The sequence below is a fragment of the Lissotriton vulgaris genome, chromosome 9 (genome assembly GCF_964263255.1).
Source record: "Lissotriton vulgaris chromosome 9, aLisVul1.2, whole genome shotgun sequence".
In the NCBI taxonomy this organism is placed as follows: domain Eukaryota; kingdom Metazoa; phylum Chordata; class Amphibia; order Caudata; family Salamandridae; genus Lissotriton; species Lissotriton vulgaris.
In genome coordinates, this window is record NC_141697.1 from 1059987304 (window position 1) to 1060011881 (window position 24578).

Below are 24578 nucleotides of genomic sequence, written 5' to 3' on the forward strand. Positions count from 1 at the left end.
AGTGTGGGCCATGTCTAGGTTCAGACAGTTCTTATGGGGCACAAGGTTCCGATTGAGAACGGACCACAAGCCCCTGCTGAAGGTACTTACGTCGAGCGGCCATGCCGACGCAACGCCAAGGATCTCCAAAATGTCGCTAAAACTGTTAGAGTTTAGATACGACGTGGAGCACATCCCGGGGAGCAAGAACAGAGTGGCAGACTACCTAAGCAGGGCAGCAGCCATGGAGCCTAGTGAGGAAGACAAAGCGGGGACAGAAGAATGGGTGGCACTCACAGAAGACCAAGAAATGGCCATTAGTCACCAGGAGTGGAAACAGGCGTACGAAGAAGACCTGGTACTAGAAGAAGTGAAATCTCATGTCACAAAAGGATGGCCTGACAAGAGGCAGACCCGGGGGGAACTCAACCCATACTTCGAGGTCAGGGAAAAACTATCGATGGACGACCAAGGGATATGTTTAGGGGTGAGAAAGTCATACCACCAACCAACATCATCCCCAAACTACTGGACATGCTGCATGAAGGACACCTGGGCATCGGCAAGTTGAAACTGAGGGCCAAGCAGAACTACTGGTGGCAGGGAATGGATATAAGGGCCGAGAGGCATGTCAGGGAGTGCCCAAGGTGTCAGGGAGCAGACAAGACACTCAAACCACTGCGTCCAGCTCTGGGCAAATTCGACCCTCTGAAGAATCCATGGGAGGAACTGTCCGTAGACATCTTAGGCCCGGTCCTAGACGCACATGGAGTACAGAAATACATCTGTGTCATAGTGGATCGATACTCCAAGTGGCCGGAGTTGAGGATAGAGGAAGCGATGGACACAGAGACTATTGTAAAGTTTATGGCCGACACGTTTGTAAGGGAAGGCATCCCAAAATGCATCCTCAGCGACAATGGCCCCCAATTCCGATCAGAGAAATGGTCCCAATTCATGCAAAGGAACGGCATCATAGCGAAGCACACGTCCATATACCATCCAGCTGAGAACGGGTTGGTGGAACGTTTCAATAGAGTGGTGATGGGATCGATTTAAGCCGCCATCTCGGACAACAAAGACTGGGAAAAGGAGATATGGCATATGGTGTGGGCATACAGGATTACCCCCACAGGGACCGGTTACAGCCCATTCCAGATACTGAGAGGTCGCGAACCATTCACCCAAGACAACAGGGTGTGGAAGGAAAAGATAATCAAGAGTGAGTGGTCACCAGCAGTAGTGCGAGCCAACTTGGAGAAAGCTCAAGCAGTGTACACCAGACACTACGACACACGGAGGAATGTGAAGCACACAGTATTGGAAAAAGGAGAATGGGTGCGAGTAAAACTGGCCACGCTACAAAGGAAAGGAGAAAGTAAATACAGCAAGCCTATGCAGGTGACGGAAGTAATGGGCAGGGCGGCCTTGCTGAGCGATGGAAACGTATGGTCGCAAGACCGCATGGCCAGATGCAATAAGGTCTTATGCTGGAACGACAACGGCACAGACGGAGGAGATAAGGATGGAAGAGATGCCCCACAAGAACATTGGGGGGAGGACCCGGACACAGGAGGAGTACAACAAAATGCAAAGACTGGTGGAACCAACCAGGAGCAGCTGACTGAAGAGGATCGGAGTGTTGGAGAAGCTAGCGCGGCAGCGCTAGGGAGTGGTAACAGAAGCGAAGGAGTGACCGCCGCAACCCCGGTAAGACTGACCAGGAGGGGCAGGGCGGTGGTCAAGCCGGCGAGATTCAGAGACTATGACATGAGCGGAGAACTGTAAGTTATTGTTACATTGGGAAAAAAGGGAGATATGTAGTGAGCGCTCTAGTGTTGCATGTCACGTAGGCTACGTGACGTGCGGTCGGCCATGTTGGGCTGCACGCGCAGCGAGAGGCGAAGCGCGAGAGCCGGCCCAAGCGGAGGACGTGCTCGGCGCTCCTTGGGGAGAAAAGTTGAATAAATAGCACGAACGTAACTGTGGCTCCAGTGTCTTATTGGGGGAGAGGACAAACATTACAGTGCGCAACTTGTATAAAGAGCCCATCCAGCAATTTTACCAAAGGACTCCGACCACGCTTTTGTGCACATTGTTGCCTGCCAAGTCCGTGCCCAGGGCACACGATCACCTTTTCACAACCAGTTGAAGGAAAACAGACACTGCCGAGCCCTCTCACGCTAACAGAAAGGAATGTAATTGATTTACACAGCTACGTCCCTTCTTTCGTCAAAAGTTCGCCCACTTTTCCATCCCAAAAGCGTGTGGAATCCTTCTTGGCGTTGTCCTCTTTCTATTACGATGTAGATCGTGTGATGCAGTTTCAATCAGGTTTTAGCGGTCATAGTAGGGCACAACCATGTTGCATGTCAGAGGGGTGGTTAAAGATCTTGGGATGCTGAAAAACAAGCGTGCAGTCACTTTAAAACAAACCTTGCGTAGTGATGTTCAAGAAATGGAAGTTTAGGCGTACTGCTCGGATGTCACGCTTATTCTGCAAGGTCTGTTTCATAACACGTCTCTCCCCTCCAGGGCAGGAGTGGCACTTCCCTAGCAACCAGCCGGCGTCTCGTACCCAGCAACGGGAGGGAGCAGGTACTGAATGCAGCGAAGTTTGGGGCGTAACTGTCCCACCAAAGGGAGCACCGATAGTGGGGAGCAGGACCGTGAGCCGGAGACCCGACAACACCCCCTCCGATGAACGTGTCCTGGAAGCGGACACTGAGGTGTGCTAACCTTTTACGGTACTTTGATTTTGGTGACGTGATAGGTGCTGTTTTATCAATGAGTTAATTTAACAATTTTAGTACGACAGCAATATTCCCCAAAGGGACACTAGATATACATTTTTTTGTTTTGTTTTTATTGAGATTTATACAAATGTGAAATACAAACAATAGGTACTGGAGTTCCAACAAAAAAAAAAGAACCAGCCAGCATGTACAGGAGTGCCGTTGTTATTGACTAAAGATGCGGAGTATATTGAGTGCAATGAAGTAACCGTCAGGAGATTCCCAGCGCTTTGTGAAACTCCGTTATAAACGCGTCACTTTACAACCCTGAGTTTGGCTAACCGGAAAGTTGGATTTTCTGATTTCTAGCATGATTAGCTGTGTAAAGTCTCTTTGGTCTTAATGTGTTGCTCGGACCTGGTAACTAAAATCGTCAGTTAGCTCCTGATTGTATTAGACAACTAACTTTCTCAGCGGTCACAGTAAGGCTGCATTGAATCCCCTTAGTATATGGAAATTAACGACGGCACACAGGTTCAGCTTTTCTTTATTGTAGCATATTAAATCATCTATAACGACGATTATTAGACGGGACAGAGAAGCAGATCTTCGAGTTTCATTATTTTCCAAGCTTGGCAACTGCTTCTGTTGACATGTTTGTACCTAAACGAAAAACGCTCGTGGTTTCTGAACATCTCTAAGAGAAGTTCAGCTTTGGTTTAAATATATGTTTTAAAGAGCATTATCTTCATTATCACGGGCCCTGGGATTGTGAACTGAGACATTGAACCAACATGTGGATGCCTCCTCCAAAAGGTTCTTATCCCTGCATAGGTTCTATGCTCATAATGTAGTGCAACGTGTAAACCAGTGATGGTTCCCAGTGGGGAGAGAGGTGAGAGAAAGAAGGAAATGTTTCTTTGCATGTGACTATTCAGTGCCAGAAAATAAGGGAACACGCATGGAATAGTTAGGATAGATGGGTTCATTTCTTTCAGGGCTGTTAAACTGACAACTGGCATTTAAACACATGACTTTAGGTTTACACTTGGATAGCTACAGCAGGTGCATTAACATGCTGTATCTTTCTCGTGACACACCTCACTACCCCTCTTCGCACATGCAGGGTTACTGATCAACACACACCACTGGGCTTCCTGCTCAACAAAAATACGTTGCTCCATACAGAAACCCCAACCCTCTTAGCTTTGTCAGTGCTTGTTTTTATGTACTGTGCACTTTTACCATATTCAAGCTGAGCTATCAGTACTTTTACTTTAAGACTACAGTAACCGTCTGATGAGCCTACCCTCCTGTCTTCAATAAAGTATGGGTTGTTTATTTATTTAGCGTAACATACACCCTAAAAGAGTAGCTTTGTGCTTCAGAACATAAACCTCAATTCTGACCATCCCCAAGTCACAAAAAAATTGAGTGGAAATAAAAAAAAAAAATAAGATGCCCCAATCTAATAGATGGAAGCAACCAGGTCTTCAGTGGCTTTCTAAAGTTATACAGATTGGACTCTTTATAAAGATATAGTGGTAAAGAATTCCATTTAAAGGTGGGTGCAATAGAACAAGCTGTGGTTCCTACTATTTTTCAATGTCATTTTTAGATATTTAAAGCCGACTGGGGCATACCACAAAAGTCAATGAGTAGCGGATATGGATTTCGCCAAAAGATGACTTTAGGCACTTTGAGAAGCTGGCCTGGTATATTATGTCCACTAATGTGAGTGGGCACCTGCACCAGTCCAGACGACCCTTATGCTGATTTAGGAGGTCTCAGACAACCTTAGAAAGCTAGCTGTGGAGAGCAGCCTTCATGCTTAGTCTTCAAGGAGTGTAAAGCAGCTTGCTTTACCAGAATTCAATCTTAAGGTATAGATTACATAAAAAAGAACCACACAAAGTATTTATAAAAATAAGTATTTATTATATAACACTCTCTAGTACGTTACAGTATCTCCTACACGGAGATAGACACAAAGCACACAATAATTTAGCAAAGAAATCACAGTAAATAGCAATAATACACAGTTGGCCCTAGCGGGGACCAAACCATATACTAAGAAAGTGGTATAAGAACCACAACTCGAGTCAGAACAATGTCGTGAGGACGTGGAATTGCTGGGGACCCACAGAACCACCCAAGGGAAGTAGATATGGACCCCACGGAGAGCGTGTGCAGTGTGTGAACACGACCGCGTGCGCTGTATAAGTCTATGTGCAAGTCGTGGTTGGATTTTCAAAGATTAGGCACCCTTCCCAGTAGACCCTGAAGAAACCCAGTGGATGACAGACGGTTGGAGTGCCACCCAACCCATGGATACTGTGGTAACCAAGTTACCTATCCCAGGGTAGCCGGGTGCATAGGTGTGAAGTGGCGCCAGAAACCACCGTCAGACCCAATGGAGGACTTCAGGAAAGTGCTGCTGCTGGAAGAGGAAAAAGTGTCCGGAGGAATCCAAATGTGGATCCTTGATGAGGAGTACCTGAAAGCAGATGGTACAGAGCCTATGCTACTCAGGAGTGACCAGGAGACTTGGAAAACAGGTGCCCTCTGATGTCGTGTGCTTCAGGAAGAATGACGGTGACCATGACTCTGCAGCTGCGAGTACCAGGCGCCGCTGAGGACGACCAGGGCCGGGATAGGAGCTGTCCCACAAAGGATGTCGAGTGCTGAGGGGTCGGTGTCCGGCGGGAGCACCACCAAGCCTTTGCAAATGCAACCCATACAGGAAGTCAAGAAGGTACACAGTTAGGACCAGCAAGGTCCAGGAGACTTGCCACAAGCAGGGGAGTAAGGGCAGGCCCGAGCAAACAGGGGAGCCCAAGGAAAACAAAGCTGACCCTCTGAAGGACCCACAGGCCGAAGGCACAGGAGTCGCAAGAGGACCTCACGCAGCTCACCAAAAGATTTGAAGGTATGCTTGCCGCAAGACCCCATAATATTTGGGAAAACAGAATTAAAGACTCAAGGGGTCAATATGTCCCGTAGTTATGATCGGGAATACCTTGCTCAAAAGACCTCGGTTGCACACATGAAAGTGGCTTGGGAGAGCAGTCAACACTTCCCCTACGTGGATCGGTTACCCAGCCATAGTCTGAGGCGAGAAGTCTTGAAAATGCGAATTGGCATAACCCAGGCTATGCAAATAACGGGGTTCGAAACCTAATGATAGGATGTAATGGGAAATGCACTTACACTTTAGGAACCACCTGCGATATTTTACATATTTTATTAGATTGTAGAAGATTTTTAGACTTTCGAAAGGAGTTTTTATGTCCGATTTTTAAAAAATATAAGATTACGCACAGAATGCAAGCTGCCACTCTTTTGGTGGAAATGGAGAATTTAGATATAGCCTGTGCGTTGGGGAAATATATGAATAAAGCTAGGCTGTTCCTCAAATGCGCAGAAGAACATGTATAGTGTAGCCCTTACCTTTGAATAAAGGTAGAGATACTAAGGGACAACAGTAGTAAAAATTGCATTCTGAAGAAGTTATATATAGGAAAAATGTTAGCGATTTTAACAAATAAATGTTATAATACTCCGTTTTAAAAGGAACAAGAGAAGTTAAATTACATGTATCTTGAGGTGTAATTGTGGTTTTAATATTATCATGTTATGCTGCTGCTCTTTCTCTTGTTGAATATTGCCATGTTTTGCTGCTGTCCTTTCTCTTATCACGGAATGTGGAATGTACTTTTAAGGTTTTAACAAGTCAAATAAAGTTTTGTTTGACTGACTGACCTCCAGCGTGGACACTACCTCCCGTTGGTATCAGCGCAGGAGAGAGTTCTTAGATAAAAGCTACTGGACAGGTCAGAGAATTAAAAATACTTTAATGTATCCTGTCCTATTTGCCTTTATTAGGGAGTACATTAGGTAGGGTTCAAAACTAGTGGGGCGATAATGTAAGATCAATAACTCACACCGTTATCAGAGTTAGGTCAACATGTTTCTGCCCCTTTTAGAAGCAAGCCCATATGTGTCTGGGGCATTCCTCAGGGCAAGGGATCCCCAACTTCCACTTAGAGGGCCTATTCGCCTGCTGCCTTAGTAAGGATGAAAATAAAAAAAGAATACTGATGTGCTCAGGTGAGTCCTACCTGAAAACTCACAAGGAGAATGACCCTAGATTACAGGGGATACCGACTTCTTGAAGTAGGATTATTCGGGAAATACTTTCTTCTTACGTGGTCCCTAGCCTTGTAATTTCCTTTTTAATTATTTACTTTCAAAATATAAATACCCACCTTCTTATCACACTTCTAGGACATTCTGATTGGCCAAAGTAATATCTTGGAAACTGAACATGTCATGGAGTTAACTGTTTAACTTTGGGGTTCGCATGATAATATCTGATTAATATATTTCCATTTATATTTTTCAGGTGACCTAGATATGAACTTTTGCCTTTTAGAAGACATTAGGTTGGGCTACGATTTGTAGTTATTGTTAAACTCTCCTTGTTCTTACAGCAAGATACTTTTTTTTAGATAAGGGCTCCTTGACCTTTCCTCTGTTCAGCTTAAATCAAAATGGCCTGCATCTTCTACATCTAGCATTCAAGACCGACAATACAACATATTCAATGCTCTTATTTTATGGGATGTGCTTTAATCTTACTTGATAACATAATGCTACAAGATTTTAATTATGCAGATACATGCATTCTTTTGCCATGGAGTTGGAAAATGCCGCCCTGTATTACACGGTTCACGCCTGTTCCTATAGTTCACTCACATGGTATTTTCCTACTATGGCAAATGAGTACACTTTTCCTGTGGATTTCTTCTGAGATTTTTGACGGGGTTGGAAGTATGCTCCAGTTGTGTTTTTAGCAGGCATGACTCAATGCAGTGCTGCATGAAACTACAGTTATGCCTATTATCCTCATTTTGGTAGGGAAAGTGTGATAGATTTTGCATGTCTCTACAGCGAATAATCATTTGCTTGATCATGTTTTTTTTTTAATTTAGAAGACCGTGCTCAAGAGTAGGGCCATTCTGGATTTGAGGTTCCTCCTTTGACAAGACAGTCCTAGTTATGCTTGTAGAGCGATTCTCCTGTTTAATGTATCGCCTGGTGGCTAATGCAGTGATCTTTGAATGAGGCTCTTGTATCGGATGGGGCACTGGTGCAAGAGTTTGAGGGCAGGATATGTGGTCACTTACGCCCAGGTTTAACACCTGTCTAGGTGCTGCATTTTGGAGGTTTTGTAATTTGCCGACCAGGTATCTTGAAAGATTATTACAGCGTCGATTCTCTTAGTGACCAGACCAGAGCTCTTGAGTCCAGGACCCTGTATGTGAATCTCAGGTAAGGGAAGGTCCTTAGTAGAATTAGATTGGTGAGCAATGCCCTCTTGAACAGTTGGCTAACCTGAGTTTGGAGTGAGATGTTGGCATCCACACCTAGGTTCTTTACGTCTGTAGAGGGTGTAATGGAGTAGTCCAATTTTATTAGGTAAGGTGGTGGCCTGCTATGAGATACCCGGAACAAAATTATGGTAATAATTGTTTGTCTCCTGTAGCACTTTAAAATTCAGATCCGTAAATAGTGTGTTGTCATTGTTGCAAAAGTTGCATATATTTATTTATTTATTTATTTATTTATTGACATTTGTAGAGCGCGGCGAATACCCGTGGGCGTCTCGGCGCTAATTAAGGGATGGATCAGCAACTGGGGTAAAGAAGATATACAAGGCTATTGGTCAAATAACCACATCTTTAGCTGTTTGCGGAACTATATACATATATACATATATACATATATATACTATATACATATATACATATATATACATATATACATATATATACTATATACATATATATACTATATACATAGTTTGTGCTGAGAATTTTAGTGAGGCACCTAGCTTGCTCTAAAATGTTAGATCTTTGCGCTGTATGTAAGTCCACTACTGCTGAACTCCCAGTTTTGCAGTTTTAAAAGCTCTGATCCATTGGATTAATTTTGTGTTTTTCCTTCCTTAACCAATATCTTTTTGAATAAGAGTGCCGTCTGCTTTGTACCTCACAGTTTGTTCCAGCAGAGATTAAAGCTATTCAATGCAGTGCAGGCACTGATGCCTTCCATTTCCTTTCTAGATACATTTGCCTTTCTTCACTGAGGGAAAATCAAGATGGATAAAAACAAAAGAAACTTGTCTCACTCACTGGGGCGGGTGCCCTACAGTCCACATACCACAATGCTGCCTCATCCAGCGGCCAAGGTTATTGTGTCTGGGACTGATGTTCAAGATGCGAGCACCAGTAAGAGGGCATCCAAAAGGAAGTATCCTGTCATAAAAGAGCGAGGATTTTATTCAGACATCCTGACTCGTGGTGCCGCTGCTGTCCTGGGAGTGAGTATGATACATTGATATGTTCCTGCCATGTGTAACAGTGCTGTGTTCATTCTGTTGAATCATGTTTTTTCATATTGAATTATAGTATGTATTTATTTATCTATTTGTGATATTTGATATAGCGTGAACCTAGTCACTTCGCAGCGTAGAGCTTTACACGTAACTGATTGGAGAAACTATTTACACATAACATTTTAGAGGATAGCATATTAGAGGATAGCTTAAAGGAGCACAAACCAGAACATAAAGAGAAGTAGTACCTTAGTCAGCGAAGCACCGTTTGACAAGGTGAGCTATTAATTCTTTGCAGAAAGCCATCTGATTGTAGTTTTCTAATTCTACTGTTTTCAGACCTATTACTAGCTAAGTTTGCTCCAGAGAGCATATACAACATTTGTTCCTCTGTTGTTTTTCTACCAGCTCCTTTTTAGTGGTAACAGTGGAATTTGTTATTAATTGACACAGTGTCTATTAGCTCACATAACTATGTATTATAACTCTCTACATTTAGTTTTGCTAAAAGAATATATATATATAAATAGCATTGAAGCTTCAAGGGAAAGGAAGGGTCTCTGCGACCACACCTTTTAATTTAAAAAAAGATCAAGAATCCCAGACCCATTATAAGGGATCCCTTCAAGCTGTTAAAGATGGGTCATCAAACATGTTTCAACAATATGTCTGTTTGTGAAATCTGAGATCTGTCTCAACGATCTTTGCTTATTTGGTTATGCACTGTAGACCACCAGGTAAACAGGTATGCTTTGCAGTTGGACAGTATGAACAATGTACAATCAGTTGTTCCATGATGATTTGTAAATGAATAACTGGTGTTTACCAAATATGCCCAAGGAACTTAGGTGACTATTATTTTTAAATGTGTCAATCGCTGCCATTGGATCATGCGTCTTGTAGCATAGTAAAGCTAAAAGGTAAGGTTTAACCCAAGACCTCAATTACAAGTTAGGCAGATATATGTGCAGAGATTGCGGGTGGCCATAATTTACATTACCTCCTGGTACCTCTGCACTTATGTCTACCTATTAGGAATTAAACCCATGGATTATGGAATGACTGTGTGGCCCCTGCTGTACCACAGCAAATTGTAAATATCTGCGACAATGATGCAGGAAGGGGTGCAGATGGGAATAGAGAAGGTGTTGTGTTGTGTTCGGGGGTAGCATTACATGCTCCTTTGTGCCTGGGTAGGGGTGAGACAAGCCACGGGGACAAGGCCTTCTTGCACTCCAGCCCATTCCCCATGCAATTTTACTGCTCAGTAGAACTGGGTCCAGTGTTTCTGCACCTTGGAGATCCAGGTGTGGGAACGTCCGTCCACTCTAACTGAGTGGTGTGGAAGTCCACCTGAGAATTTGACTTCTCCCAAGTAGTACGCCTGGCCTAAGTGGTGTGTATGAGTTAGTAACTGAGGTACAGTATGGCACTGTCAAATAGAACTTAACGAAAGTCCATCTAGAACTCTAGTTAAGAAAGAGTGAAGGTTTTTATTTGCACTATAAAAAAGGTAATCATCAAATGAAGCATTCTTCATCTGAGATATAACCCCATGTTGAACTGCTACTTCTTTTAGGCACTATCAATGCTGTAACGTTGAGCTGTGCAGGCCATATTAACTGTAGTGTAATGCTGATCATTACCAATATTCTGTTTGCAATGTGGATGCCCCCCAAAACTGGGTTTACTAAGTCTCTAAGCTGCAACAGATTCTTTCAATCTTTTGTGGACAAGAAAAAGTGTGAAAACATCACTTTTAGAAACTTCCTCTTCCTGTAAAGTCACTTGTAGTTCTGAGATCAAGGTTCTTAGGGACTGTCGCTCAAATGGAATGTGCTACAACTGTGTCTCAGGTACTCCCCAGACAAAGAGTAGCTAGCTAGATCAGCAGCCACGGTAAATGCTGCAGTGCTTGTTATTTGCTAACACCATGAATCTCACCAACAAATCCGCCAACCAAAGAAATCATTGAAACAACTTCCTTTAAGGTTGCTAACAGGCCACATGGATTTGGTAATCAAGTAATCTCAGCTCAAACTTTGAGATAACATAAGTCTATTGCAAAGTCAAGAAATGTCATGGGCCCAAATCTCAAAAGCTCCAGTGGAAGGAGTGGTGGCTTCTCTTAATTCTCCTCTTGGACAGCTGGTCACGAGATATGGGTGCCACAAAAGTCAGATACATTATTTCCCCTTCAGTAGAGACGAGTTGAAGGTTCTTGCTGGATTTCCGTATTTTCAAATGATCACTCAAAAAACACAAAAACACAACCCTTGCTTGCCAAATCCCAGACTGCTATAGGTGTACAAGAAGACAGAGAAGTAGAGAAGCACAGCAGCTTCCAGCCAAGCAAGTGTTTTTGCTGGGGTGCATTCAAATGAGCTTTTTCCTAACTGTTTTATAAATATATTTTATGATTTTCCTAAATTAAAATACATAAGAGCTTGTCGGAAGTGCTGGGCTGGGACCTCCCCCGTACCCCTAAATTAGGCCTACTTCATGTCCTCGAAGGGGTTGGGGGTAACATCTATAAGAGACACCTACTTCTGCTGGGCCTTACGGTGGCGAAAAGGGATGTGGCTCAGGCGTGGAAAGACCCCAGAGCTCCCAAAGTGATTGTGTGGAAAAGGGGCCTAGACTTCTTTATGTGTCTGGAGCGGCCGATATTTGAGGCCAGAGGCTGCCCCACAAAACATTATAAAATCTGGAAAAGATGGGCGGACTACAGGGGTCTGTGGCTGGATCCGCCGGCACCGACTAGAGATGTGACGGGCACATGTGAGTGATGTTCAATACCTTACTGTCATATATAAACACTGTATACAGTACGGGAGAGACGCCGTGCAGGGGATAGGTAGGGGAGGGGGTGGGTCAGGAAGTTGGGGTGAGGGGCTGGGTGTTGGGGGTTTTCTTTTCTATATTACTGTAAACTGAATCGCAGATTATACTGTACTGTATTTGCCGCAGTTCCTCCGGGGTTCGGAGAGCTGTATCTTTTATGCGATTTGTCAAATAAAAAGAGTTGTTAAAAAAAAAAAACATAAGAGCAACAAAAACCCTTACAAATTTGGTGAAAGAGTGCACGTTACAACAGGAAAATTTGTGAACACTCCAAACCATTTGATCGATATAGGTAAAGTCTTATGACTGGATACCCAAAGTTTTAGAATGCACACTTTGTTCAGCTACAGGTGAAACACATTAGGCTACTTTTGTTGGCGTTCAAAGAAGAGGTGGGTGGCTAATGGGGGATTGTTGTCAGATTTTAAAGTTAGGTTCAACAGCTCAGGATGGTGTCACACCCTGATTCTCTTGTTCATCTTCCATGCTTGTAATTCAGCTTCTGTCTCACCAAGTCCTCTGCCTCAGCCCAAACCCTCAATTCTTAATGCCATTTGAGAACTAAAGGAGCAAAGATTGACTCCAGTGGGTTACGATGCCCTTCTTGGCCATTTCTAGTGCTAAATCAATTAACCGACAGATAGTAGGCCCAGGAGGCATGTTCATGGTTTGTGTGGAATCTGTCTTCTTGTCCATTCTGCCAAAAAGTTCACTTTTTTTCTCCCATAAAGACTGCACTACAGGGCCATATCATATGATAAAATTCTGCGCCCGTCTCAGCATATCTGTGATATCTATCCTCCACCGCCAAGGAACGTACAATGCAATCTTACCTGTTTCAGATAGGTTCTGTACAGAAAAGTAAATAGAATGAATTTAAGTTAGGCATTTCTAGAGACCTATCAGGTACACCTGAGGGTAGTCGCCCAGTCCCAGTCGGTGAGCTCACTCTCCAAATCATCCATCCAATTAGTTTTGAGGCGCAAGAGATCTAATCTTTGCTTTGTTCTGATGGCTTTGTATACATTTGTATCCATATTCCGCTCCGCCACATGTTAGAAGGATTTTTAATGCTTGATCTGTCTATGGCTCAGATTGAGCTTGTTCCTAAGTCCCTATTATAGCCTTTCAAATGGCTGCATATGAGAGAATCTGTCCTGGGGTGCCCATAGTGTTCTCATATTTCTGCAAATGCTCTCAGTAGGCAAGAGTCAAATGCCCTACCTGTACGACCCCCACTCTGCTCCATTGTGAATGGCCCACTGTATTCTTCACCTTCCTAAACAAAGGCAAGGAGCAGAGTGGAATCTCTGATGCATAGGCCACCTGCTGTGTGCGTTTTATAGACGCCAGCAGTATTTGGCTTCTTCCTAATATTTCTGGGTTGCTCTGGGTAGACGTCATTCCTTGCTCTTAGGATATTGCCCATGGTCTAAATTAGCATTGTGGTTTCCCATTTAGGAACAAAATCACTTTTTGATGCAGCATCACACTTGGTGTAACATCAACAGGAGAGCGGAAAATGTTTTAGGGCCAAACTTCTCAGAAGAAAAAGCATATTTATGTGCAAAAAATACTTCTTGGTGCAACATCTACAGGAGCGTGGAAACCCTTTTGGTTAGTACAAATCACATTAAGGTGCTAAATCACACTTGGTGCACAGTAACTGGAATGTGCAAACACATGCAGGTGCAAAATTGCTTGTTATGCAACGCTAATAGAGGAGTGTGGAGACACTTTCAGGTGCAAAAACATATGGAGAAGAAAAAATCACGTTTAGGTGCACAAGTAAACCTTGGCTCAATGTGAGCAGGACTTGGTATGGCATATAGTTTCAAACGTACTTAGCACAAAGAGATAATGTAGGTTGTACGTTGTAGGTAAGTAAGTTGTCATACGAGGTGTGAAAGATGTGATGTGATGTGATGATCATTATGGCATCACATTTGCTTGAAAGAACATTATGGTGCACAATCCCTTTTGTGCACACTAGCATGTTGAACACGATTAGTAGAACGCGACTCATTTAGGAGCAAAAACACATTTAGGTGTAAAGCCATCTTTACTTCAGTGTCCACAGGAGAGTGGAAACATTGGAGGCTTCTGTTGCTGCCGTACTGCGTGACCCGTGACCCCGAAGTGGTGTGCGTGCTAGAGCGCGAGAGAGAGAAGCCGGCTGCTGGAGCGGGGCTGCTGGAGCGGAGCTGCTGCGAGCGCCGAGTCAACCAAAACACAACGAGAGGAGCGAGGAGCGAGGTGTCCGGGACCTGTGGGACCCGTGAGTCCAGGCGGTGACCTCGCCCTTGCGGAGTACAGAGCCCTGAGAGCTGGGCTAAGTTGAGATGCGACGTGAGGAGAGAGGAGCCCGGACCTGTGAGACCCGTGAGTCCAGGCGGTAACCTTGCTCTCGGTAATACGAACTTGCGTGTACACTGCCCCGCAAACTGAATAAGATAGCCACAGACCTGCCATAGACCAGCGTGAGCGTGTAAAATTTGAACCCCCCCCCGCCTGAGTTCCACCTGTGTCGCGGAGGTGGAGTGGGGGTAGAGGAAGCTGGTGGTGGCATAAGAGAGGGTAAAGAGAGTAGACCCCTTGGTCAAAACAGTAAAAGGAGTGATCCCTCTTGGCTTTACCCTTATTAACCCCCATTAACCCTCATGAGAGTCAAAGCTGAGGGCGTGGAGGAAGGAAACTTTGTCCAATTGGCAAAATAAACCAGGACAAATACATTTACAAGGAGAAGTGGAGAAGGGCACGGGGCACGAGCGCAAGTACAAGGCACAACAGAGGTAAGTGGAAATGACTAGAATGGCCCCACGGAAAAACAAAGGCACCTTAGGAATAACAAGGAAAGCAAAGTCTAACGGCGAAAACCGACAAGAAGACCAAGAGAGCCTGACATCACTAGGGGTCAAAGAAAAACCTAAACGCTCTCAAAAGAATAAAGAGAAACCCCCCAAAGAACTACAACATGGAGGAAGTACGGGGAGTGTAGCGTCCCATACAATTAAGGAATTCGTGGGAAAGCACTTTAAAAGGGTTTTCTCACCAGCTAAAGCCATGGCTACCGAAGAAGAGGAGGATTCATGGAAAGGGGGCATGTCTTTGATCTTTGATGAATGTTTAGTAGACTCTATAGACCTGGTTGATCGATCTGTACAGTCTCTGACAGGCCAAAAGGGGACATTAATGTCACCGCGACTTTCTTCTTCTCCGCGATTGTTACGACAGACACCGGAGGAGGTAGTTAGCCTGGATTCGAGGCAAATTGATGAAAGAATCCTAAACCCAGATGGAAGTCTTACTGGAACAGAAAAGCTGGTTTTAATGGGAAGCTATGACCTTGTAGGTCTGGACAAAAATGGCGACACAAATGGCGAAAACCAGTCACTTGAGACAAACTTGGAGTCGTCAGAAACCCCAGCATCTTCAGTCTTGGAATTGATGCTAATGGTGCAAAAATCGTTACAAGGATTGTTAGAAGTAACAATGCTAAATCATGATATCCTGAAAAGTCAAAAAATGCACCTGTCTAAAATTGAGGGAGAATTACAGGGTATTAGGGGTCAAATGCCCTCAATGATAAGACCTGTCTTAGATCCAGTGGTTATGAGTCTAGGGAGGGAAAGGGACGAGGAAGGAGGAATTGTTAATCCCCCATCAGTAATTCATGTTGATGTAGTCCACTCGGGTGATCAAGAAGTTTGTGTCAAGACGGCCAATGCTGGTAAAAAGAAGAGGCAGATTTAAAAACTATGGCTTATCAAAAAGAGTAAGAGTGGCAAGAAGGGGGGTGAAAAGAAAGGTGAGCAAAAGAGCGACAAAAAAATGTGAAGAAAGGTATGAGTTAACAGAAGTAGTAGTACAAGATCCTAAGACCCAGCCCCATAAAACCGTGAGGGAATCCAGATTAACTAGAATAAGATCAGAGAATTGGGGCATGAGGCTAGCTAAAAAGGAGAGCCGTTGTAAGAAGCAAACCCACCAGGAAAAGGCGATAAAAATATAAGAAATGTGGCCCCTGAGCAAGCGAGTGCACCTGCCTGGAAGGCCCCATCTAAAAAGAAGGTACATCGGGAAAGTAGCCCGGAGGAGAGACGTAGATTTAACACAGAACCACATCAGGGGGGGGTTAAATCGGGAGAAGAGGTGGATAAAGGAAATAAGTGGCTCTATTTTGAACAAGTGAAATTGGGAAGGGGTGGGAAAAAATTAAAAAAGAGCGCTTATCTAAATAGATCCCTCCTTCACAATATATTTGCGCATTGTTCAAATTTAAAAAGAATAGGTACAGAAGACCTGAGAGAGGTAGGATTCCAGGTATATGGTAATGGTAAGGAGGTTACTAAGGTACAGTTCTACTCGGATCTGGTCATAACTGCAATAATAAATGCAGAGCAGGAGATCCGAAAAGAGGGGATTAGACTAGTGCCCAAAGAAGAGCTAGTACAAGGAATTATGGTGTCTCAGCAGAGATCTTTTTTAGGTTTAAAGTATTTTATTCGACATAACATGTTGGGACAAGACATATCTTCAAAGAGCAATACGACAGGGCGGAAACAACCCACAAAGCTCAAGTGCACCCTCAGCCAAGATTATCATGACGGGTTACGCCCCCACAGAAATATACATCATGTTCTGTCACAGCATGAAATGACTTTCCCCGCACAACCCCACCCCGAACCCCAACTACCCAACTCCCTTCCCCCAACCCCCCCTTCCCTCCATCCCCACCCCCCGTCCAGTGCACAGTCCCCAACCAGAAGGAAAATACATCAAGCTATGCCTCACTTGGAGAAAAAGTTCAGTAACAAATCATTGGGCAGGCTCCATCGGGCTTGGGAGCCGCAGAAGGCGGAGGTACCTAGGGCAGGTGAGTTCTATAAATTCCGTGAGCAATAGAGAATGAAATGGCTGCCAGAGCTCCCTGAATTGTTCCACATCTCCCGCCACCGTGAGGGACATTCTCTCCATCCCCAACACATGCCACGGCACAGCCTATGAAGCCAACCTGTGGTTGAGGGTATCGTAGCAGTGTGCCAGTGTATTAAAATGTTTTGGACTGCAGAGCCTAGAGCTATCGCTATCTGTCTGCCCCTACATGATCTAAGGGGGTACATCAATCCGTTTGGAAGCCCCAACAAGGTGTAAGCAGGGAAGCGTGGTAATTTAATGTTGAAGTGTGTATCAATATTATCCAACACTTCCTTCCAGTAAGGCTCCAGCAACGGGCAGTCCCATAGAATGTGCGTGAGTGTCGCCCGGTGCCCGCACCCCCTCCAACATGTGTCCTCCTTGCTATGATCAAATTTGTGGACTCGTTCAGGTGTGTAATACCAGTAGGTGGAGACCTTGGTCAGAGTATCAGTGAGCCCTATGTGGTATGCCGAGTGCCTTGCCCTATAAGATATGTGCTCCCATTCCCTAGGGCTCAGTGTCCTCCCCAATTCCCTTTCCCAGTGCTCCCTCCCGGGGTGATAACTGTGTGTTGCAGGTGGTTGCAGAAGTTTGTAGAGATCTGTGATCAATTTGGCATCCGATGTGCGCGATAAGAGCCACTTTTCGTAAGGAAGAAAAAGCCTATCGGTTGACTCCCTCACTTGCGGCTGGAGGGCCCAGTGGCGAGCCTGCATATAGCGGTGTCGGTCGCTCTCCGGTAGTGAAAACTCCTGGCGGAGATGGGAGAAGGGGACAACCCCTTCAGGGCTATACAAATGGCACAGGGCTCGACACCCCGCCTGCCTCCAATGCGTGAACGCCCCTCTCTCCAGTCCTGGTGTGAAATCTGGGTTGTCCACTAGCGGTGTGAGCGGGGACGGGAACATGGTGAGACCGTGTGGAAGGTTAGTAGCGTCCCATACCCGTAGGGGGACCCTCGTAATAAAGGAGGCGTAGAGGTTTTTAGGCCTATGGGGACGACGCAAGAAAGGAATCTCCTGCAAAGGTCTCCCCGCCACCGCCTGGTCCTGGAAGAGCCAATGTTTATCGGACTCCCATCTACTCCATTCCACTAGGTAACGGAGCTGCGCAGCCTGGAAGTATTTGCGGAAATCTGGTATCCCCAGACCGCCCGCTTCGGGGGCCAGCAGCGAGAGGGCTCTGCGCATTCTAGGCTTCTTACCCTGCCAAACAAAGCGTGAAACATCTGCTTGTAGTTGCGGTATCCACCCAACCGGCGGTTGGAGCGGCAAGGCCCGGAAAAGATAAAGTACTTGTGGCAAAATCGTCATTTTGACAGCAGCTATCCTGCCCAGCCAAGAGAGTGTCCCGCGATTCCATCGCCCTAATTCCTCCCTAATTTTTGCTCCTATGGCTTGATAATTGGCCGACACCATGGCCGACAAAGTGGGAGCGATCTGAATCCCCAGCTAAGGTACTGCACCCGAAGACCAAAGCATAGGAAACCTGTGTTGCAAATAGGCTCTGGTAGCCGGCTTGAGGGAGATGTCTAAAGCCACCGACTTCCCCATATTCATTTTAAACCCCGCTACCGTGCCGAAGGAGTCCAATTCCTCTATACACGCCGGAAGGGCCGTCCGGGGTCCGTCAATGGACAGGATGACATCATCTGCGTAGAGGCTGATAGCATGCTTGAAACCCCCCATCCGGATTCCGGTCACCGCAGGATTATCACGCACCCGTTGAGCGAACGGCTCCATATAAAGAGCAAAGAGTAAGGGCGAGAGCGGGCAGCCCAGCCATTTTAGTAGTACAAGAGGAGAAGAACTGTGATGGGAACTTATGAGAACGGAGTCTGTGCGTGTCTTGCGATAGGAGGTGCGTCTCCTGGAGAAGACAAATGTCTGCCTGGGTATTCTCCAGAAGTGAGAGCACAGCCCGCCTCTTGACTGGATTATTCAGCCCCCGGACATTCAGAGTCACTACCTTGCAAGTGTCAGGAGGCATGCAAAGGGGTGTAGCAGGAAGCAATGGGGCCCCATAGTACCAGGGCAACAAGGGCACAAATGCTGCTGTTTGAAAGAGGTGACACAATAGGGAACAGAGCACTATCATGTGTGGGGCAGAAGTGATCGATCAAAACCAGAGGCCCAGTCAATGTCCGGATAGCCATAGGCCATAACAAGCACTGGACAGCCCATCCCGTCCCCCCCCTTCTCTTCAGCAAATCAAATAGAATGTCAAAACTGTACTTGCGGCAGTCAAGTCTGAGCAAACCAAGAAGCATATGCATTGTCTGAATAACAAGGAACCCCATTGTGCACTGGACGACCCTCCCCCACCCCGCCAACACCCGGATCCCTCCCCCTTGCCTGTCCCCCCCTTCCAATCCCCCCAAGAACTGTTTCCCCCCCTTCCAACTTCCCAACTGACCCCAGTCCCCACCCGCAACTGGGACTGTCCCAACAACCCCGACCCCACCCCTCCGATCCCCCAACAACCCACCAGAAACCATTGTCCAAGTCCGGTCCGTAGCGGACAAGTCTGTGGAAAGTCAAAAAAAGTGGACGTCCAGCCACTACGCACTACCCCGTCCCCCCGCCCCCCGAACCCCCAAACCTGCGTTACAGTCATGGCGATGTCAATCTCCCCCCGGAGTTCATTCAAGCTGTCAGCGCAACTTCACTTGTCGCTGCGTCGGTGGCTACAGCTCGTGGTGCATCATCCAGGTCCGCAGCTGCAGTAGGCAAACCCGGTCTCGTTGAGGAGGCCGAGGATCGCCGGCAAGGGATCGTCTGCCAGCCATCCCTGGTGATACGGCGCTGGCGAGGCGTGAATGTTCCGTCGTCCGTAGCAGTGATACCCAGCACCCCACATGTATCCTGAAGGGAACGCAGCTGGTGTAGAGTCCCGTTCCACCGGAAAATAAGGCGGAAAGGGTTCCCCCAGGAGTATTGAGTGCCATGCTCCCGAAGAAAATCCGTCGCAATTTTAAAGGCCTTGCGTTTCTGCAGGGTAGATGCTGCGAGATCCTGGTGGAGTGCCACACGGTGACCCCTAAAGTCCATGGACAATCTCTTCCGTGCCTCGCGGAGTATTCGTTCTTTCAGGGGATAGTCCGGCAGGAAGGCCAAGATGTCCGGGGGTGCCCCGAGACCCGGCCCTGTAGGCCCACTCTGTGCGCCCTATCGATACGAATAGGGAAATCAGCCGATTCACCCAGCACCTCTCTGAATAGGTCCCGCAGGTATGCAGCCACATCCTCCCCCTCTTCTCGGGACGGAACTCCCCGGACTCGGATGATGTTCCTCCGGGAACGGTTTTCAAGGTCCTCGGTATGTGACTGAAGATCAAGATTCTGGTCCCGGAGCCTTATAACCTCTTGCTGCAACTGCGTAATCTCCTCGTCCCTGGCATGGCCAGCGCCCTCCACCGTTGCCACTCTCTCTCCCAGGCCATCCACCTCTCGTCGTATCTCCCGGACCTCACCCGCCACTTCCTGCTTGAGGGTTTGGAAGTCGTCCCGCAATGTGCCGAAGAGGGACTCAAGGAAGGATCTCGTGACCGGGGGCTCCCCTCCTTTGGAGCCACCCGGAAGACTCGGAGATGGCTGCCCCTATCCTGTCTCGCGGCAGTCCTGCCCAGCATGTCCGGCAGGGTGCGATCCCCCTTCTTGGACCCTTTGTTGTTCGCCATTGAGTCTACTAGGGCGCCTTCCGGAACGTTTGGCGGGGCCTCGACAAAGCCGCTAGTCGATTCTCCGGCCAGGCCGCTACTGCTACGTACCCCACTAGCAACAGCCATGGGGGTCTCTGTCCACACCGCCAGCAGGTCTCGTCCGACGAGCAATGGAGCGGCCCACGATCCGTTCAACCCGGGGACTGGCGTCCCACCCGAGTCTCCAGGCCCGACCAGCCTGGTCTTGTGCCCTCGTCCACCACCGCCGACACCACCGGCAAAATCCCCGACTCCTCCTCAGATGGCCCCCCTCGAATCGGTCTGGCAAATTCTTCTCAGGCACCTCAGCATGGGGGGCCGCGCTAATTCCCAACGTACCACCGCTTTACCTCCAAGTCTGTACCGGACATTTCACACCTAACGTCCTCTTTTCCAGCCTCTCAAAGGCGATGAATCGGCGACGGTCGAGGGGTCGCCTCCGGGGGGGATACAGGTATCCAATCTCCGCTAAAAACCTCCACAAGTGCGCCTCCGGGGCTCCCGGAGAGGTAGGCCGCAGTCTCGGCGCCACGTGCGGGATATTCCTGGGCCGCAGTATCAAGTCTCTCGACCCCCTTCTCAGTACTTGCGGATCCGGGAACGCAGTCCCGTACCCAGAGGGTCCTTCCGATGAGTTATCGGGCGAGCGCAGCGCCTCGCGACTCCTGGTGCCTTCGCCGTCCGTAGGTATATGCCAAAGCCACGGCCTCGCGTAATGCCCGGCCCCGCGGCTCCCTCCTTCGATGCCCCGCCTCCGGGCGCCAAGCCGCTCAACTCCTCGGGGTTCGCCGCAGGGTAGGGTGCTGTGGTGAAGGTCGGGGTCCGACGAGAAGCAACGGCGGCTCCTCTGCAGTCACCAAGGCGGACGGTCTCCCAAACCAAGCCTCGGCTCCACTTCCGCACCAGGCCAAAGGCCCTCTTCGTTCCCGGCAAGGACTCCGGGACGTTCAACCTCCAATTCCGGCGATTTCTGCCCTCACAGCCTCCACTCCGACATCCAGCGCCTATATCTCGCTAAATGCAGGGTCCTGGGGGGGAAACCAGTGCTAAATTAGTAGGTTAAGGGCTCAGGTCCGGTGGAGCTCACAGCGAGTGCGACCGCTCAGCCCGCCATCTTGGCCACGCCCCCAGAGATCTTTTTTAAAGTACCATGCAGGGCTAGGCAAGAGACAAGTGAAGCTACCAGGAAGGGAAAGGGACCAAGGGCGGGAAAACTTCAAGATAGTGATAAATAATTCAGACCTAGTGGAGTCCTGGAAGAATTGGAGTAATATCGTAAGCCCGGCCGGCCCCTCACAAAGCTATAGGGAGGAATTTGTAATCGATGATCCCCTAAGCGATGTAGAATAGGTAATGGGCCAGCCACCGAGCACATATATGGTCTCTTGGAATATAAATGGGTTGGGTACTCAAGTAAAACAGGAAGCTTTGAAAGAACTCGCAAAAAAGAGTGAAATCATATGTATACAAGAGACCTGGCTCTGTGGAGTACCCCGGGTAGTGGAAGGGTTCCAACAAATTTACCGACCAGCAGAAAAATCTACCTCTGGCCGCCCAGCAGGTGGCTTGTTGACTTTGATTTCAACAAATTTATTGACTAAGGTTTTTCAGATACCTGTGATGTCTAAGTGGCTATTGGCTTGTAGAATACAAACATCATTTGCAGATAAAAAATATGAAAATATGTTAATCCTAAATGGGTATATGCAGTGGAGTTCACGGAAGGAATATGGGGCAGAATTGTTATATTTTATGAATGATATGGTTGCACTTTGTGATAAGTATGGGAATGATTTGATGTTGTTATTGGGAGATTTTAATCATAAATTAAACCCAAAATTGTCTGATCAGTGGTATACAGAAATTTTTAGAGGTTTATGAAGTAAAAAAAGCTGAGTTTTTGGAAATTAAAATACCGACTGATGCGGCTAAGCTGGGCAATTTCTTAGCGACAAAAAGTTTGTTTTGTCTAAATGGTAGGGCAGCTCAGGACTATCCGGCCAAGAAAACATTTAAAAATGGGACTCAAAATTGCCCTATATATTATATTTTTATGTTAGCATGGAATTTTGAGTTGGTAAAAGATTTTAGGATTGACCCCGCGGAATGTAGTGATCATAAAATATTAAAATTGGAGCTTGTAATAGCCCAACATTTAGCATGTGATAGAGTTATCTCTGAAGAGATGGACTATCCAAAGCGGATAACCACCCGGTTAAGTGAAAAATATATCGAGAGGCTAACTAGTCTGCAACAAAAGGTGCAATTAGGTTGCTTGTGCGGCCAAAACTTACCTTGGTATGTTGAGAAAATAAGTCAAGTAGTGAAAAGCATAAGTGTAGAATTAAGGTATGATGTAAGCGTCCATAAGAATAATGGAAGGTCACAAGTAAAGCAAGGAACTTGGTTTAACCAGGACTGCTTACTAAAGAAAAGAGAATTTAGGCGAGAAGAGCGCAGCCTATGGAAAAAATGTGTGCAAGCTTGGGCTGAAAACCTAATAAAAATAAAGACGGAATATACTGCGCTAATCCGTAATGCTAAAAGGACCTATAAAGAAAAGTGTTGGGGCAAATTATTGGAAGCAATCGAATCCAAGAATACACGTCAGTTCTGGAAGCTAATTCAGTCAGCTACAGAACCTTCGGTTGCTCCTATGATTTGCGTAGTGGAAGAGGGTGCGTGGGCAGAGTATATACAGCAATTATACGCCTCTGGTATTGGGATGGGTAATGAGGCATCAAGGGATTGGAGAGGCCTAGTAGAGGATTTAAAACAAGAATGCTCAATAACAAATGTCCTTAGGACAATAAGGACATTGAACCTAACTAGAGCTGCAGGCCCAGACAACTTACCAGCCCTGATACTAAATTCAAATCAGCCCTGGTGGGCGGAATTCTACTCAAAAATTTTTGCATTAATTTTAGACCAAGGGACCATGCCACCAAACTGGAAGGGAGCTATAATAAGACAGTTACATAAGAAATGGATGTACATGCCCTGAAGAATTATAGGCTAATTAACCTATTAGATATAGGAGAAAAAATCTTTTCCAAAATAATTCTTAGTAAGCTAAAAGTTTGGGTGGAACATAGGTCTTTCGTGCCGTGATAGATCATTGTTTTGCATTGCGGGCATTGGCCAAGAAATCGATGGAACAAAAAGGCAAATTATTTTGCTGTTTCGTCGATTTCCGGGCGGCGTTTGACACAGTGGACCAAAATAGCCTTTGGGAAGTACTAGAAAACTATGGAATGCCACAGGGTATATTGAATATCCTAACAGAATTACATCGTGGCAATTGGGCCCAGGTCATTAGAGACATAAAGGGCTCATTAACCCATAAATTTCCAGTAAAGAACGGCTTGAAACAAGGGTGCGTTCTGGCACCCTTGCTTTTTTCAATTTTCTTAGCAGACCTCCCAGCGGTCTTGGAAGTTGAAAAAAGTGCTAGCCCGCGAATGAATAGTAATAAAGTGTCATGTCTCTTAGATGCGGATGATCTTGTGATCTTGGACCAAACTGAAATGGGCCTCCAAAGGAAGTTAAATGTGTTCAAAAAGTATTGTGATAAAAAGCTCTTAACTGTGAATATGGAGAAAACAAAGATCCTATGTTTTGGAAAGAGGGTAAGCAATTTTAATTGGTTTTTAGGACAGGATAAATTAGACGTAGTAGGTGAATATAAATATTTAGGCCTTTGGTTTGACAGAGCATTAAAGTGGAATACCCACTTGGAGGCACAAACTCCAAAGGCTTATTCATCGGTCTGTGGTCTGAAAAAATGTAATAAAGATTACGGTGATATGTCACACAGACCGATTATAAAGGCTTTTGAAGTTATGATCCCCCCCACAAGTGCTTTATGGAACAGAAGTGCTTTACCTGAGTGGCAAAAGGGGTGGGACCGGGAAGAAGGTAAGATTCTAAAAATGCTGCTGTCCTTACCAAATAGCTCCATTATCCAAGCTATTAGAATGGAGGTGGGACTGACAGCATCA

The 24578-nt window shown here is 46.3% G+C and overlaps 1 protein-coding gene across 1 annotated transcript in view; it reads left to right on the top strand.

The window, feature by feature from the left end:
* Positions 1-2588: 2588 nt before the first annotated feature.
* DNAH1 (dynein axonemal heavy chain 1) overlaps positions 2589-24578 on the top strand; it is an 822394-nt gene continuing 800404 nt past the window's right edge. The window contains exons 1-2 of the mRNA XM_086939555.1: positions 2589-2708; positions 8843-9099. Of these exons, the coding sequence (XP_086795681.1) occupies positions 8878-9099 (222 nt within the window). The 5' untranslated portion in view covers positions 2589-2708; positions 8843-8877. The remainder of the gene's footprint in view (positions 2709-8842; positions 9100-24578) is intronic.